Raw genomic sequence first — 18,691 nt, 5'->3', positions numbered from 1 at the left:
ATTAATGGTTTGAACAGTACAAGTTTATATTCTCAAAGTTTCTGTGGATCAGGAATCTGGTTTTACACGAGCTGGGGGCTCATCGGCTACAATCAACAGGTCAGCTGGGGCTCTCACTTAAAGCTCAGGGCCCTCCTCCAATTTCACGTGGTTGTTTATTGGCAGAATTCAGCTCTTTAAAGTTGTAGGGCTGAGGTCTCAGCCCCTAGAGGCCACCGCTCTCTATGGGAAGTTCACAGCATGATGTTTGTTTTCTTCCTTGAGCAGGCAGGGGAATCTCTCTGCTGTTTTCAAGGACTTTTTACTTGATTAAGCCAGGCTCACCAAAGGTAATGTCCCTTTTAACTCAAAATAAACTAATTTAGGACCCTAAATACATCTGTACAATGCCCTTTGCCATATAGCATCATAAATTGTGGGAGAGATATCTCATATTCATAGGTCCTTCTCTAGGAAGAGGTATTAGATAGGTAGATACCAGGAGCAGCAGTCTTAGGGATCATTTTAGAATTCTGTCCACCACAAATGGACTCTGAGTGCTGGAAAACTGACAAAATCCCCTTCCCTTCTTTATTACCTCTTCTCTGCAACAATTACTCTCCTCAAATTCTCCAAATTATCAAGGAAGAGCTCTGGCCTAGCAGGTTGGATGTCCAATTTGTTCCATCAACTGCAGCTAGGGGCATGGTTTCATGTATAAAATGGTTCCTGAGGGCCCCCTGGTGTGGTTGGGAAGCCAGGGGTGGTGGGCCAGGGAAATGCCCCTAAGAGATTTACCTCCTGCTTGTCTTTTATTCCAAAAGAGGACTTTCTTCTGCAGAGTCTCAGGTAAAGTAGAGAGTGAAAATGACCCTGGGTAGGAATGAGAGTGCTTGTGATCTCTTTTATGGCACTCTAAAACTTTCCCAGAAAGAAACTCATCCTAAAACTAGGCTATGTTCATGCATGCAACATTCAACAAATCTAAACAAAGCAAAACTGAAATAAAAACTTATCTAGAGTCATAGTGGAGAAATAGGGAGTGACTGTTAATGGGTATACAGTTTTCTTTTGAGGATGATGAAAATGTTCTAAAATTAGTTAATGTGTATTCCAGAATGAGCCACAGAAATGGCTTAGAAATGATGAGCGCCCTTAGCTCCCAGACTGAGATCTCTTAATACTGTTACTCCATTAAAGATGAACTCTTTGGGGTAATGGCTTATTTCACATTAGGGTCATATCAGATGAGACGGGTATGTCTCGTGTCATGAATTAATGGGATCATGTGAAAAGTTTGGCCAGTGTTAGCCCCTTCACATTGGCTACAGAGTTGTGGGTTCTGGCTTGGCCATATATGTTCCTATTCAAGGGGGTAAAACAAGAAAGCTCTATTACTTAGGCTCTAGGAAGTCCTGCAGATGATGCTGGAGGCTAGGGTTAGAAATGTTGCTTGTGCCTGCTGGGTCACTCTGGAGGGCTCTGCAGTGATATACTGTATCTTTCCAGTGATGATGTGTGCCTCTTCTGATATATCCTCCCCTAATTCTGTTCCTCCCATTCCCCACTTCATGGAGTTTTACTATCTGAGATACACTGTACATCTCTTTGTGTGCTACGGCCCTTTGAAGGGCCACAGACCATAGTTATATCTAAGATTTTTTTTTCACCTTCCCCCACCCCCCAAGGATTAATTTTTGCCTTCTGGGGGTTGATATCACACATGCTCTGCACACTCTAATCCATTTGCGCTAGAAAGCATGGACAATGTGGACATTCCTAAACTGATAAGACATAGAAGCCTAAGTGGCTTATTAGACATGGAAGCCCAGAAGGGGCCAAAGTAAATATACTCTATTATTGGGAATCAAAGCTGAATCTTCTCTGGCTGAGACCTTGGGCCACTGTGACAAAGGAATAGCAAGATAGATTTCGGGAGTTTCTCTGGTGCCCAAAGGTCTTGAACCACAGGTGTTGACCCTGAATAGATCTTCTGCATGCTAATGCCCACATAAGGATCGGCTTCCTGGGAACACATGTGTCCCAACCTGAGTGTGTTGTTAACTTATTACTGCTAAAGCATTGTGGTAGTGGGCAAAACCTTATCACCATGAATACTTGCTGGATCTCTTTCATCACCCTCCAGAGCCACTCTCACCTCTGTATTCAGGAAGACTGACCATATGGATTGTATCAATTGGCCCCTTGCCTCTGGCTTCCTGACAGGCTTGGTCAATGGGAGGCAATGCGTTGTGGGGGCGGGGGGGCGGAGAGGGGTGAAGTTAGAGTATTTATGCTCCCAGCTCCTCCCCTCTCAGGTCACAGTAGTCTGCTTATGTGTCTCTAGTAAGGGCCTCCCTCCTGCCAGCTGGATTATCTAAAGTTCTCACTCTCGGTTCCAGTAGCTACCTCTTCTCCTTGGCCTCTCCAGGCCTAACACCTGTAATAACTTCCTCCTCTTGCTAGCCTGAGGGGCATCACATTATCTCTATGCTTCTCCCAGTTCTGCCCACCTCTGTATGGTCCATTTTTTGAACTCCCCTTAAATTACTCAGTGTGCAGATGACCCATTTCCTGCTGGGAACCTGGGTGACACATCTAATGCAGTAACCTGAATTAGGAACAGTGTTTTGAAATGGGGGAAATGTTTCAGTGGGTAAAGGTCAAGTGGGATATGTGTGTTTGCAGAAAGGGTAGGAAGGAGAAGGAGATTCAGGTGATGAATGTGTAAAGGCAGGTTTTAGGGGCATGGTCTTGAAGGCAGTAGAGTATAAAAGTCTACATTTTTCAGGAGTTGGGAGAAATATTGCACAGTGTTGTGAGGAATGAATGTAATGCATTTCATAAAAGCATGTGCTGTAACTACCAAGATGTTATCACAAGGAGGTGCTTAAGAGATGGCTAGATTGTTGCAGTGCTACATGGTGACATGGTTAAAGTTAATGTTTTGTAGAAGAAATGAACAGTTGAGTGTTTACTCGGTGCTAGTGTGCTGACATAACACTGCACTCAAGGAGACTTTGCATCCTTCAGTTTACGAAGCCCATGAATTTGCCATGAGATGGTGCATTTTACTTTGGGACTTAGAAAAAGACATCATCAGAATAGTCAGTGCACTGTGAGGACCCCTGTCTGACACTTACAGGAGGAAAGAAACCATTGGGGTTTGTTCTGCCCTTTGATTATTACTGACAAATTGTTGCAGGTGGTAAATTTCTAATACAATTTTTCATTAATCCCCACTGGATATAACAATTCAAGGGCTAAGCATGGGTTCCACACATCGACACAACCACACTCCCAATTTCTTAGAGCTCTCTCTAGTTCCTCCTGTGACCAATAAGCTAATGTATACCACCTTAAGTTTTAATTATTTTTTCTATCTATGAAATCTAAGATCTCGGTTACACTCTGCTTTGCAAACGATATGGACAGACAGCTTAGTCAAGCATGTTCCTCTAGAATTCCCACCAAGGCCAGGAAGATGGCTCAGGAAATTGTTTACGAATTTGAGGACCCCAAGAAGATCTGTCTGCCCCAAAATATGTCTCTAATAGCTTGTATTGTGTCTGAAGTACTCTCTCTTAGAGTTAACTCTTCAAGTCATGGACTCATCAGGGTCTTGAGCCCCAGAATAAATTCCTCAAAGCTCTTTTGCCAGTAGATATTTGCTTTTTAAAGGCTAACAGAAACCTACTCAAACTAGCTCTAGACTAAGGACAATTTTACACAGATAATTCAAATGTTTCCCAGAGCACAAGGGTACAAAGTAGCTTGGGAATTGGTTCTTAGCAATTTTTTGCACTCTAGTAGGCTGTATGTATTCAGCATAATACCTAAGTCTTTTTCTTTTCTTCTTCAATTTTTTAACTTGAAAGAGACCTTATAAATTTAGTCCAGTTCCTTGTTCTCTTTTCAAGCTGAAAATGAGGTTCATGGAGGTTACAATGATCTGCCCGGGGTTACAAAGCTAGTTAGGATCCTGGCTTCTATCTCTGCCCCTGACTGCTGGTTTTTCATGCCACCCTCTGCCCTACTATCTCGAATCCTGCGTTTTCCTTAACTTCACATCCTTATCTGACCTCTCAGTTAAACTATGTTGTAGAAGAAATCACTCACAAGCCCCCAAAAATCATTTGTGAGCAAGCTATAGTAAATATTCCCTGGGAATTGCCTTCAGGTTAAAAAAGCAGCCTCGAGTTTCTCAAGCTTAGTAGCTCAGCAACTAAAAAGTAATATTAATTCCACCAAAGGGCTTAAAAGCAAATTGTGGAAAAGGGGAAAAAAATAATTTGATCATAGCTGATAAAGACAGTCCTGGTACGACAGGGAAGCTTTTAGTACGTTCCTCCTGGGGTCTGAGTTGGTCTGAACCCTGTCTGCACAAAATTAGTGACTTGTATAGTTACCCAGTAACATCTTATATTTGCCAAGACCTTGATTAATGTTTAAAAAATATGGGAAATGCTACATGCTATTCTTTGCAAAATAGCTGCTACCGAGTGAAATGGGTCAGCTTTCCCCTCAAAGAGTTTCATTCCTCCTGTGTGTTACCAATAATATCTAACATTTAGTGAATACTTCCTATGTGTCGGGTTCTAGTCTAAGTGTTTGATATCTCTTCTAATCTTCAAAGCAACCTTAAAAAGTATATGTATGTTTCCCATTTTCCTGGCTAAGAAGAATATAACCCTTAGAAATGTTGTGACTTGCTCCAGAATAAGCAGAGAGTAAAGGGCAGAGTGAGGATTCAATATAATTCTTTATGTCCCTAAAAACTGTTCCCTCCCTCACACTATGATGATCCCTCTTTCAGTATATCTATGTAGAACCGGCATAGTTTGTGCTTGGAAGTTTTCAATTGGAAAGCAAGGGTTAAATCTTTATTCTTCAAAAATTTTCCAATCCTCATCCTGCACCCCTTCCCAATAAGAATGACCTAAGAGCTGCAAGGGTAGACTAAATTGTGAAATGGGCTTAGTGTATGAGGACTTTTATTTGGAATATGAAGTCAAAGACAAGAGGATTAAGAATTGGTCCTTTAAAATTTCGGATACTATTGCCTCTTACCTGTGTAATTCTAGTCTCTTCCACCAGAGGGCAGTTATCACATAAAAAATCTGAAACCCCCCTCCTGGCTTCACTTTCAGACCACCAAGTCACACCACATCTGGATTTGGTTTTATAGCTCAGTACAGATCCTGAGAAGATCTCTGCTTCTTTCAGGTCTGAAGCTAATATGTCATGCCTTGGGTTTTTGTTTTTGTTTTTGTTTTTGTTTTTTGCCTAGCAACTGAAAGGAGCTTCTGATATCTTAGACATCATCTCTTCGAATGGGAATGTTAATATAGGCCAAAGACAGATGCTTGTATATGTCCTATTTTGGGGGTAAAAATCTTGCAACAAACACTCAGTGACAGTCCAAAGCATTCTTCTGTGTCCAGGAGTTTATAGTTTTATTTAAATATCACCTGGGTTTCAGTAACCTGTAATGCTCTAGAAAATTGGATTTATATGCTTTTTCATGAGGATTTTAAAGATTAGCAAAGAAAAAAGATTGAAGTTTTTGATACAACAAATAACTTTTCAAGTGTCCAGCCTTTTGATCTAGAGAGGCAACTAGAAACACTTCTATTTATTGATCGGTTAGCACAATACCTTATAGAGAAAATGCTTTATGGCCAGAATCAAATCCAATCTTCCCAATATCCCTGGGAGGTATGTTTTGTTATTGTATCCATTGTAGAGATGAAGAGATTTCAATGTACTTAGGTAAAGTCACATGCCAAAGGATACACCTTTATCCTTTATCCATGTTCTTAACCATCATGAAATAGTAGATCTGTAAGAGATGAGATGGGCCCAAATACAGACACTTGGTTCAAGATCAAGGTCCACTGGTTCTCAGAAAATCAATGTCAGGAAAAGGAGGATGAGGTGGGGTGGGTAGGCTACCTGTCTGCTCTCACTGGCTGCACTGCAGCTTTCACTAAGCCCAAGGGCAAAGCTGCTTGAGTGATGGTCATAGATTATCATTCCATGGCAGGCCGTGATCCCAGGTGTTATTTTAACTCAGAAGGCAGACAGTCTGGCAGGATCTTGGCTAGCAGGTGGAGAGCACAGAAACTAGGATCCATGCCTACAGAAAGAACAGGTGGGCTCTAGAGGGGTACCCTGGCCACAGCCACAGGTTAAGATTAGAACAGGATCCAGGCCTTAAGAAGGACTGTGGAAATTGGCAGGGAAGAAAGCAAAGAGAGGAGAAAATCTTGGCCAATGTTCAGCTTTACAAATTGGACAAACTCCAAAAATAGGAAAGGCTATGATTTGGAATCTGGCTGGAGGCTCAAGAGGGCAAGCAGATATCCAGTTGTGTGGCCATGCCACAGGGTCTGGGGAGCTTGGCTTCACTGCAACAGTGAGGTAAGGCTGTTGATGAGTCATTTGTTCTGGTTACAGTGGATTAAGGAGCAGGAGCAAGGATGAGCCTGAGAGTGGGTGCCTTGGTGAATGCAACAAGGTGGACTTGGGGCAGGCAGAGTAAACTTAGTAGGAGCTCATTCTGAACCTGAACTCCTGCCTTTAACACATCCATTCCTGAGCAGTGCCAGATGAACCTGATTCTAGGATGAGAACACTCTCAACAGGAGACATAAGTGAACTCTTCAGACTTGCGGACCTGAAGGGTCATGAGCACATTAGAACCAATTGAGTGAGTAGAATCTTTCAAAGCTTTTCTCCTTCACTAGTTCTGGAATGCTTGCTCTATGTCCCATGATTCCTAGCATAGTACCTAGCTTAATAATGTGTAAAATGAGATCAAGGAGTTCAGAACTAAGGCTCCAGGTGAACCTCATACCCAGCAAGTACAGGAGAATTATTTTTAGTTGAAGATACATGGGCTCTCTCCAGGGAGAATGAGTATGAAGCCTTAAAGGAAGGACATCAGAGCATCAGCAGTAAGATGAAGTTGAGGGCTTCCATATAGTTTCCTGTGACTGTTGTAACAAATTACCACAAACTGCCTCATTTACCAAGAGGTATTTGTCCTCCCCCAGTCCTGGAGGCCAGCAGTTCAGTAGCAGGGCTGCCTCCCTCTGGAGGCTCTGGGAGAGAATTGTTCCTTGCCTCTTGCAGCATCTAGTGGCTGCTGGGATTCCTTGGCTTGTGACCTCATAACTTCAATCTCCAAGACCAGCATCTGCAGTCTCTCTCTGCTCCATCTTATCCGTGCTCTGCCTTCTCCTGTGTGTGTGTGTGTGTGTGTGTGTGTGTGTGTGTGTGTGAAATCTCCCTCTGCCTCTCTCTTATAAAGACACCTGTGGTGGCATCTGGGGCCCAGGATAATCTCCTCATATCAACACCCTTAATTTAATCACATTTGTAACATCTTTACCAAGTAAGGGAGGGAATATTTACAGATTCTAGGGATTAGGACATGGACATCTTTGGAGGGCCATTATTCAGCATCCCTTATTATAGTATTACAGCATCTCAGCTGAAAGAAATAGCATGGGGGTAGGGATGGAGGGGGGGAAGGTGTGTTTGGAGGACAGCAGAGCAGTTAGTCTAGAGGATGGGGATTATCCAGACCAACACTCTCTACCTATTTTATTGGTCCTATTGGTGGAGGCCTTGAATCCCAGACCAAAGAATTTGGAACATATGATGGAGAAAATCCTATAATGTTGGTTTAGACAGAATTGTCAGGAACAGATTGTATAACTGCAACAGTTTTCATATGAGATAGCCTAGGATCACCGCAGTTACTTGGCTGGAGGAAGGACCAAGTGATCCAATCAATGTCTTAGGAAGACTGTGTTCTCCAGTCTCTCAAACCCTGTTAAAATGTATTTGTGTTTATTGTGGCTCCTATCTAAAATATAATCCTTAATAGCCATAAGGCTAACATTATAGAGTTGACTCCAGCCTGCAAGATTGCAGTGACGTCCAATCAAATCTCCCTTCAAATATCTTGGGGTCCCGGTAGGCATGGGTGCATGTTGCAACTTGGCTGTCACTTTATCTCCTCCCAGACTGCTGCTATGGTCTGTTATGATTTCATAACTGCTTCTCTGGGAAGCGGAGGCCCTTGACTCTGGTTTACCCAAACCATGCGTACAGTCCTTTTCTTAATTCCCCCAAAGCCTAGTTGATACCAGACTGTAATGTGTAACAAAACCTTATTCAGGATGACATAAGGAAAATTCTTTAAAAGAAATATTTAAAATAGGGTATTGGTCATCCAGTTCTCGGCTCTATCAGTCATGCGTCCCTCAGAAACCCGTGCTGATCAGTTCTCTCCTTTCCATCAGACTAATGGTCAATTTTCTTAAAAGCATCTAATTAAAACAAAACAAGCCTTTCAGACCTCATGTCAGCCTCTAGGGAATTCTTTCCATCTCCTCCCACCTGGCTTCTTGAAATCGTAGTCTTATACAATATTCATTGCAGTTTAACTTCTGCCCCTGTCTTGCCTCTGAGTCTCCCTAGTTAAGTCAAAGATACCCTTGCTGCTAAATCTACACCCCTATTCTTCTCTTCCTTGACCTCATCAACGTTTGACAGAAGCCATGCCATTTGGCCTTGCTGCACCTCTGGCTTCCTACCTACTGAATGTCTTACCTCAGCCACAGAAGAAAAACCAGTTCAGACCATCACAGTCTTTCTGGAGAGAAGTAATTCACCCCACAAAGATGGTAAAAACTACTTTGCTTAATAACGTAAAAAGTTAACTATTTTCCAAACTGTGGGTTGTGGCCAGTTTGAGGGTTGTGAAATCAACTTAGTGAGTTGCAAGGCTCAGTGCTAAGCTCAAAGGAATTGAATAGACCATCTAAGTGGATCACATGTATCTAACCTAAGTGTTTTGTGCCTAGGAGGTGCACATGTGTGCTCCTTGGGTGGGGATGCTAACTATAGTTCTTGTTGTGGGTCTAGTCAGAAAAGTAAAAAAAAAAAAAAAAAAAAAAAAAAAAACCCAAAAAACCCACAAAGCACTGATTTGGGTCTTCATGAAGGTAACTCCAACATTCCAGAATAGAACCTGAACTTTAATTTCAAAACACAAAACAAAAATCTTCAGCAAAAGTCTTTCACAAAAATCTTCATTGTGAAGAGATAAAAAAATAATAATGTTTACTTTATTTTTTTATTTTTTATTATTTTTTTTAAAGATTTTATTTATTTATTCATGATAGTCACAGAGCGAGAGGGAGAGAGAGAGGCAGAGACACAGGCAGAGGGAGAAGCAGGCTCCATGCAGGGAGCTCGACGTGGGATTCGATCCCCGGTTTCCAGGATCCTGCCCTGGGCCAAAGGCAGGCACTAAACCGCTGCACCACCCAGGGATCCCTAATGTTTACTTTAAAACAGGTTTCCAGTTCACTCCTAGAGTGACTGGTAAAAATTCAGACAGCTTTGATAATGTTATTTTGTCCCAACAAAAGTGATACACAAGGCTCTCCACGATCTGGTCCCTGCTCACCTCTCCAGCCTCATGTTCCCACCTTGTACTTTGTCGTCCACACTGCAGCCACACGGAGTCTTCTGTGTCCTGCAATCACGGAGTTCTGGCTCTAGGCCCTGCAGCATGCGCTTCTGTCTCAGGGAATACTTTAAGTTCCCCTTTACCTTCCCTGCTCAAAGCTTCATCTGCCCTGCTCAGTTGTCCATCTCATCCAGGCTGAGAGAGATCACTCTTTCTAAAGAAGCTTCTCAGACTCCAAGCCTAGTTGTTACTGGAATCCCCCAAGTAAGCCCCTGTACGTGGGAGTCCAGGTGAGAAGTTCATGAAGCCAACTAGAGCAGTCTTGCCCACCTGTTTATTATTGAACCATGCATCTTTCTTCCTCACCCCCAGGAGTCTTTTAAGAACTTTTTTACCTAATGCTCCTCCCTCTCTCCCCCATGAAATTTTAATACCACAAATATACTATGTGTTTGTTTAGGTCCTGTAGCCCTTTGGAGAGCCTCAAACCATTATCAAATAGCTAAGATTTTACATAATCTTAAATTATATGCATTTTTTTCTCTATAAGGTCCAATTTTTGTCCCCTTGTGGGTGATGTCGTCCCCACTGAGAATGCATAGAATAGAATAAAACTCTGCTAGTCCTCTTGAGAGAGCTAAGAAAAAAACAGTTCACATTTTTTCCTGATGAGAAGTTCATGTCAAAGGCTCATTAGGTGCAGGGAGATAAAGTTAAAGTATAGATTTAGCAATGAGGCTGACTTTGACTTTAACCAAAGGTGGAGTTGGTGGTAGGGAAGAAGTTATTCTGCAGCAGTGTGGAGAGTGACCACTGAGCATAGGCTACGAATCCAAAGAGCTAGTCTGTAAGGGGATGAGAATAACTAGCTCGAAGGTGACAGAAAGTCTAGGAGGTCTTGTTTTAAAAAGATGAGGCACACTTGACTTTAGGCTGATGGAGAGTGGGATACTGAGAGAACACCCAGGAAGGGGTAGTGGCTAGATGAAAGCCCCAGACGAGAAGAGAGGGAACAAGGGAATCATAGGCAGGGATCAAGAGGTAGAGGAAGCTTCTTTCCCTCTGAGATGTTTGGGTGTGAACGTACCAGGCCTCAGGGGAAGTCACTTAATCGGAAGAGTGAGACCAGGATGCAAGGGAAGGCCTGAGGAGTAGAAGACATCTACAGTATCCACTTTGGAAAAATGGGAGAAGCTGAGCTAAGAGCACAGAAGGATGGCCAAATGATATTAAGGACCAACTAAAATAAGAAGTACAAAATCAAGACACCTGGGTGGCTCAGTGGTTGACCATCTGCCTTATGCTCAGATTGTGATCCTGGGGTCTTGGGATCGAGTCCCTCATCAGGATCCCTGCATGCAGCCTGCTTCTCCCTCTGCCTATGTCTCTGCCTCTCTCTCAGTGTCTCTCACAAATAAATAAAATCTTTTAAAAAAGGAAGTACAAAACCTATAGCAGTTTGACGTCTTTCTTCCTATCCCTTTCTAGGTGGTGTCTTAGGGGTGGTGTCTTATATCACCTAACAAGTGTTAGGGGATATAGCAGTAAACTGTCCATTTCTGACCCCAGACTGCCATTGTCTGCCTTCCCCAACTGGAATATAAAGTCATGAGTAAGATGGCTTTCCACACTGGTCATGGTGATGAAGAGAAAATACAATACTATAACGGTATGACAGGTGGAGGACCTTGCTGGATGGCCAGAAAGACCTGCCTGAAGAGATGACATTTGACCTGAAGCCTGAAAGGGCAACATTGGGACATTCTGGGGGTAGAGTTTTCAAAGCAAAGGGGACTTGGGCACAGCAGCCTGAAGAAGAAACCAGCTTGTAGTATTCAAGGCTAGACAGCAAGGCTGAATCATAGGATCAAGGGGGAGAGGTGGTGAGGAGGTGAGCAGGGACTGAGTACTGCTGGCCCTTGAACAGCGGGGGGTTAGGGGTACGAATACCCTGCACAGTCAAAAGTCCAAGTATAACTTTCAACTCTCCCCAAACTTAACTACTAATAGCCCTCTGTTGACTGGAAGCCTTACCCATAATATGAACAGTTGATGAACACATATTTTGCATGTTACATGCTTATACTGTATTCTTAAAGTAAGCTAGAGAAAAGAAAATGTTACTAGGAAAATCACAAGGAAGAGAAAATACATTGATGGCATTATACTGGGTTTATTAAAAAAAAAATCCACGAAGGATGGACAGTAGGACAAGAGATGGGGCAGAAAGAACAGTTTGGAAGCCTGGTAGATTCTCCAAAGGGAGAAAGGGTCCAGGTAGTTGATGAGGACGAGGGGAGGGCAGTTCAGGGGCAGGCAGGGCCAAAGGGAAGTTTTGGGGAAATGTTGGGAGAAGTCTCGGGTGTTGCTTCAGAGACGTGGATGCTCATTTCTAACCCCAGCAACTCACACACACAATCCCACACGGAAACACCTGTCACATCTGGCCCTCCTTGCCTATGTTAGAGGTCCCTCCCTGGAGCCAAGAAACTCTAAGATTACTAGATACGTTTCTCTCTGCCCACCCTGACAGTATCTTTGCAGTATGTTTTTTAAAAGTGTTTATTTTTTAGAGCAATTTTAGTTTTTAGGTTTTCAGTTTTAGTTTTTTTATTCTTTATTTTTTTATTATTTATTACTTTTTATTTATTTTATTCATGAGAGACACAGGCAGAGGGAGAAGCAGGCTCCATGCAGGGAGCCCGACATGGAACTCAATCCCGGTTCTCCAGGATCACACCCTGGGCTGAAGGTGGCACTAAACCGCTGAGCCACCCGGGCTGTCCAGTTTTAGTTTTTTAAATAGGCTTTATTTTTTACAGCGGTTTTAGAGCATGGTTGGAGGAGGGAGGGGTAAACAGGTAGAACACGCAAGATCATTAGGGCAGTGAAGCTCCTCTGTATGGTGCCGTAGTAGTGGACGCGCGCCGTTATACCTGTTTCCAAATCCATGGAAGGCCCGTGAGCGAGCCCTAATGTACACTGCGCACTGTGGGTGACCGTGATATGTCAATGCAGAGTCATTGCATTGCAACAAATGCAGAGTCAACGCCGTGCGACAAATGTAGCCCTTCGGAGGGGGATGTTGACACAGGGAACGTTATGCATGTGTGGGGGCAGGGGTTATATGAAAAACCTCTGTACCTTCTCAGCTTTGCCTTGACTGTTTCTAGTATTTTAAAGCCAAATCTTTAGTATCTTATCTATTTCCTGCCACTGGCAGTGAGTTCTATTCTTGACTTACCCCTCAGACCAGCACTGATGAAAACGCCTCTCAATATTTTATAAGTCAGAGGACATTAAACTATCTAAAAGAGTATATTTTTCCTTCCAGGGTTACCGACTTCTAAAGCGCAGGTCAAAAAAGCTGAGTGTGGGGGTGCCTGGGTGGTTCAGTCGGTTAAGTGCTTTCAGCTCAGGTCATGATCCCGGAGCCTCCCCTCTCAGTGGAGAGTCTGCTTCTCCCTCTGCCTCTGTCCCTCTCCCTGCTTCTTCTCTCATTCACTCTCTTTCAAATAAATAAAGTCTTAAAAAGAAAAGAAAAGAAAAGAAAAAGCTGAGCTTAAACAAAACAGCAGTATTAAGGCATGTTCTTAAGGATGCACCAAAATGTTGGCAGAGGTTTTTAGAGTAATAAAAAAGAGCTAAGGGAGAGCATTCCCTTCTGTTCTCCGATGTTTAATTTTTTAGACATTTTTCTTTCATTCTAAGAAAATGGATGTAGTTTTTAAGGAAAGGTATTCCTGAGTCAACCCGTCTGGAAGATACTAACTCCCGTGGAGTGGAAGTTTTTTATGTTTTAAAACTTCTTGTGTACTTGAACATTACACACTGTAGGAATAAAAAGCACAAATGTGTTTATAGTGAAGAGCCAGTCTCCCCCCAGCCCCTGCCTCCCTATCACTGTCACCAGCACAGGAGGCAGCCACTGTTCCCGGCCACATATCTTACAGAGAGGTTCTATTTATATAAACAAATACCTACCGACAAGAAAGCATAAATAGTAGCATATTATATGCTGTTCTGGACTTTTCTTTTTACTAAGCATGTCTCAGAGATCCTTCTCCAGCAGTGGATAGAATTGTCTCGTTTTTTTTCAATGTAAGTTGAATATAAAGGGTGTGATACTTAAGAAACTGTGTGTCATTTATTTTTGCCGATTTAATAACAAAGCTACAACTAGATTAATCCTTAGTTTTCTGGGCTTTACTATCAAACAGTTCAATGCTATAACATTTCTCTCTCCCCTGTGGCTTTATTTTCATTGCTAAGTTCCCCATTCGATGGCCCCCTCAGCTCCTACCTGAGGTTTGACATCATTATCTAATTTAGTCATCTGATCTCATTTTTGATGAGTCAAAATGTAATAAACTCAGATGGCTTGGCTCAGATGTCCCTTAAGGACAAATGATGAAAAGATGAAAGAAAAGAAAATGTATAGGACAGAGGGTTGAGAGTTGGTTGAAGGTCTGAGATTTGAGTGTGTGTGTGTGTGTGTGTGTGTGTCTTAATTCCTAGTCAATTATAACTACATTCATCCCCCCTAGCTTTGTACTTGGAGACAAGGACCAATGCAGTCTTAGCTCATATAATAAGATGAGTGTACATCTCTGGACTGTTCTAAGAAGTCACAGTCCCTTAGATCACCACAGTTCCCAATGACAGACACTCACTCAGAGATTTCTTTTAAATGCTGTTTCTGATTCTAATTCTCTTTTTCTCTTGAGGTAAGCAGAGCAGACACATTTGCCAAGGATAACTGAGAATGTAAGGATGATCCTTGCCTGGGCAGCCTGAGCGGGCTGTGTGCTAAATGCAACTTTGAACCATGCCCTATAAATAGCTGTTCATTGTCAGCGTGTGTGAAAAGACAAGAGTGGGTGTGTGGTGGTATGATTCAGGCCTAATTAAGTAGTTGCGTCTGCGCAGGGTTACAAGGAATAGCTGTTCCAAATGATAATCTAGTCAGTAGGCAAGGGGACGGTGTGCCTCTGACTGAACATAGACTGAACGAAAGCTCTACCATACTGGTTCTGCCTCCAACCATGGCAAAAATCATCTTGAGACACCTCATAGAGACCCCAGTGCGCTACGAGGAGGAGTTTGAAGCTCGAGGTTTGGAAGACTGCAGGTTGGATCATGCTTTATACGCCCTGCCGGGGCCAACCACTGTGGACCTGAGAAGAGCCAGGGCAGCCCAGGTTCCTCCGGTGGACTCGGTGGCAGAGATGCCAACCCAAGAAGGCAAATCCCGCTTCCAGATCCTGCTGGATGTGGTCCAGTTCCTGCCCGAAGATATCATCATTCAGACCTTCGAAGGCTGGCTGCTGATCAAGGCTCAGCACGGAACCAGAATGGATGAGCATGGTTTTATCTCAAGAAGCTTCACCCGACAGTATAAACTGCCAGATGGCATTGAAACCAAAGATTTGTCTGCCATCCTCTGTCACGATGGAATTCTGGTGGTGGAAGTAAAGGATCCAGCTGGGACTAAGTGAAATCTTACCAATCCCTGTTCAGACGGCAGGAGGAAGATTATAGCTCAGCCAATGGTACCACAGGAATATTTGTATTAATCATATTTGAGATGATTTTTATGAAGATTAAAAATAGAGACATAGTTCCTGGTATGTTGAGGTTGTGTTTGTTATTCTTACTCAAAGAGGAAAATTGTTAAATGTTCTTATAGCTCAAAGCAATATTATTCTTACACCTGAAACATTGACAGTTTAAGAGATGACTTGGATACTAGTAAAGACTCAGAACTGTTTCTTCATTACTCCAAAAATGCCACAGAAACTGCATTTGTAATAATTGATGGCAAAAGAGCCATACGAATTTCTCATCCATTTTATGAAAACTTCTTATATTGCTAAAAAATGTTGTGATTCCCTTCACTTGACAAGCTTTTGTTTTCAATGAATTTTAATTAAAGTGGAATTTGTAAATTCCAAAGGTCAAATTATAGTACTTAGAAATCGGGCCTGAAATATATTTATGATTCATCACAGCTGTTACTGCCTTAAACATAATATTGGAATTTTCAGATATAAATTTTATTTTTAAAAGGCTCTAAATATGTACCTCATTTTTAAAAAGCTGAACTGAGTCTTATTTGAATCTATTTTTGACAACAGCATATGTTCTGTGGCTATTTCTGCAATATTACAAAGATATATGTTGACTCAGATTCTTATAAGTTTGTATTAAGTTTAGGAGACCACTTTTAAAAGTGTAATTACTGAACTGGAAGAATTTTAATCTATGTTCTTTGATGCTACTTAAAATTTTAGATTTCAGGAGACAGCAAAATGTACCGCATCTGCTCTCTCTGCATAATCCTTAGCTTTAAATAGCCTGGCAGGTAGTAGAGGTTTCCAGGCCAGAGCTTGCACGGGGGCTGAGATGGGCTGAGACATTGGTGGAGGTTAAGAAGTTGCTTTAGGAATACTGCCATCAGCAGCTGGTCTGTGACATTCCACAGATTTGCTATCTCATTCTGTACATGCTAAATATTTCTTGGGAGGAAGTAGCCGCTTTAACCCACACCCCACGTGTGCTGCTGTGCACAGTGCTAGGAATAGAAGGGGCTGGAAAGAACCAGGGTGGACGCAGGCCACTGATGACACCCCTGTGCTCCTTCACAGTGCTTGTCGTTCGGGTGAAAATGCAAGAGACATGAAGCAATAGAAAAAGAAATCAAACAGTTCTGGAAGTAGTTTTGAAAGCAAATGTGATCGGAGAGATTTGTTTACATATAATTACAATTGAAAGGATTTTGAAGCTCTGTGTTAATGCTTATACACTGAAGTTTGTGTATCTAACTGAGAAATTTTGTTTGAAAAAGTGAATATAACAGACCAGCTTTGCTACATTATCATAATTAATTATCATAATTATTATCATAATTAATGGGATTACATTTAGAGCGGGGATATCATTTGTCCCACATTATTCTCTTTCCCAGTGATTGTCAGGATGGTGTGAAAACAAAGTAGTACTTTGAGAAACCAATCAATAAGCAGAAAAATCCCTCTCATTTGGCCTGAATCCTACTTTAGATGAGATCCTACTTCTGGGAAAATTCAAGAAGTAAAATTGTTTTTTAAAGATTTTATTTATTGGGGTGCCTGGGTGGTTCAGTCGGTGAAGCATCTGCCTTCAGCTCAGGTAATGATTTCAGGGTCCTGGGATCCAGCCCCCTCCTTGGGTTCCCTGCTCAGCAGGGAGTCTGCTTCTCTCTCTGCCTCTCCCCCTGTTTGTGCTCTCTCTCATAAATTAAAAAATATTTTATTTATTTATTTGAGAGAGAGAGAGTGAGCGTGCATGCCCGGGGTGGGGTCGGGGGTGGGGCAGAGGGACAGACTCCCCATGGAGCAGGGAGACCAATGCAGGGAGAGCCCAGGACCCCGAGATCAGGACCTGAGCCTCATGACCAGAGCAGAAGGTGGACTGAGCCACCCAGGCTCCCCAGGAAGTAAAATTGTTACCATGGGGAGCCACTGATAGAAACTTTTCCTTTAAAAATAAACACTAAAGTAGCCACATCATCCAATTAGCATTTTTTTCTGAGATAAAATTTAAAGTATTACACAACCATTTTTTGGTTTGGAAAATATACAAAACACTATAAAAAATTTAAAAAAAATTTATTATTCTTTTATTACTATGAGGTTGCTACTTTAAACTTCTAGTCCAGTCTTCCCTTACATATAAAAACATGTATCACTTTTCATGAAATTAGGATAATATTTGCATCAGAGTTTGATAGGCCAATAGTACTGGTTACTGTCCATTGTCTGCCTCACTTCGTGCCAACCCAAACCCATGCTTCGCCCTTGTCAGCCCAACTCTGAGCCCAAGCAGGCTGACCCCCCTGGGCTGACATCATTCTAGTTTCCCACTGGATTCTGACTATGGGAATGCCGAGGGGAGACCAGAGATTGGAGAGAGAACACTGGTGGGCAGGAGGGGAGAAAGGTCAGGGCATTTCCTTCTGTCAACCTGCTGTAGACGAGGCGCTGGCAGGCCTGTGTCCCTCCAGGACTACACCTCTGGAGAGGTGGCCCCTCCTCTAGAGCTCCTACTTGTACTGGGCTCGGGTGTTCTGATGGTTTCTTCCTTTTGTCCTGTCAGCAGTTGGGGTGGTGATGTTTTCTATCCTTTTTTGTCCCTGGTGCTTCACCATCCTTTATCGATTCCTTTGACTTGGCTTTGTCATAAATGGTCCCTTCATTAAAGCCCTTTTCAGGTGATGGGATTCTGTTTCTCTCCAGAGCTCTGACTGCTTGACTTCTTAAGTGATTAAAAAAAAGGGGGGGGGGGGAACATCACTTGCTTTTATTACCAAACATTAAGATTTGTAATGGCTATGCACTCTTCCAACACAGATAACCATGGTATAATTTAACCATTCCTTTTCACTACTGGTCCCAGCAGGAAACAGATAGCAATGTCAAAATTAGAAAAATTCAAATTGGAATAGTTTATTTATAAAGAGAGACATTCCAAAGGAGTGGGCAGGGTGAAGAACTGCTGCAAGAGATAGTCTATAACCTGAAGGTAGCAGTGTGGAGCTGTTCTGGTTCCCTAGGTCCAAAGAGATGAGAGGATGAAGCAAGTCTCAGAAATCAAGCAAGTCAGATGGAGGAGTCCACCAGCTGTGACTTTCTTGTGACAGCCCCAGGTGACGCCTTAGTGGTGCCAGGAGAATAAATACTTTATCCCTCTAATCTCCTCCCAGGGCAACCCCCTTGCCAGACTTAAGTGGTAGCCCGAGGGCATGGACACCTTGTTGATACCGATCCACAGCCTCCCACAGTGGGGGGCAGGGTGGAAAAAAACATGAAGAGTGACTCCTGGGGACAAGAGGAAAATACCCAACATTCCTGTAAAGGGAGTACTGTTGTTACAGCTCTTTAAAAAAAAAAAAAAAAACTTTCCTACAAAATACAGCCTGAAACAAGTGCTGAGACTTTATTTGGGAAGTGCAAGCACAGAATGGTAAAAGTGAGAAAATAGGGGGAAAGAGGTGAGAAAAAATGGGAAGCAAAGTGAAGTGATGTGTTACCATGCTGGCCAACACTTCACAGTGAGCTATGAAGAGACTTAGCCAGCTCTTGGCGAGGATGTTGGCTTAGCACCTGGAACTTCTCCAGAAGAGTTTTGGGAAGAAATAAAATCTTAAAGCAATCCACAGGGAAGAAAAAAGAGGGAAGTTGC

General features: G+C 42.6%; 1 protein-coding gene and 1 long non-coding RNA gene across 9 annotated transcripts in view; one reads left to right on the top strand and one right to left on the bottom strand.

The window, feature by feature from the left end:
* The window catches only part of HSPB3 (heat shock protein family B (small) member 3), a 135,793-nt gene that overhangs the window by 90,625 nt on the left and 26,477 nt on the right, over positions 1–18,691 (top strand). Inside the window, exons 1-2 of one of the 8 annotated variants that reach the window (XM_072824628.1) lie at positions 13,492–13,570; positions 14,205–15,099. The exons of 5 other annotated variants lie outside the window; for them this stretch is intronic. In XM_072824628.1, the coding sequence (XP_072680729.1) occupies positions 14,515–14,967 (453 nt within the window). In that variant the 5' untranslated portion in view covers positions 13,492–13,570; positions 14,205–14,514 and the 3' untranslated portion in view covers positions 14,968–15,099. Of the gene's footprint in view, positions 1–13,491; positions 13,571–14,196; positions 15,100–18,691 lie in introns of those variants that run through there. 2 more of the 8 variants (XM_072824627.1, XM_072824626.1) reach the window with 2 other exon arrangements.
* Positions 16,805–18,691, bottom strand: part of LOC140632526 (uncharacterized) — a 37,631-nt gene continuing 35,744 nt past the window's right edge. Inside the window, exon 3 of the long non-coding RNA XR_012030131.1 lies at positions 16,805–17,764. This is a non-coding gene — a long non-coding RNA (uncharacterized lncRNA). The remainder of the gene's footprint in view (positions 17,765–18,691) is intronic.

The sequence above is a fragment of the Canis lupus genome, chromosome 4 (genome assembly GCF_048164855.1).
Source record: "Canis lupus baileyi chromosome 4, mCanLup2.hap1, whole genome shotgun sequence".
NCBI classification, from domain to species: Eukaryota; Metazoa; Chordata; class Mammalia; order Carnivora; family Canidae; genus Canis; species Canis lupus.
This window is presented reverse-complemented; position numbering and strand designations above follow the sequence as displayed.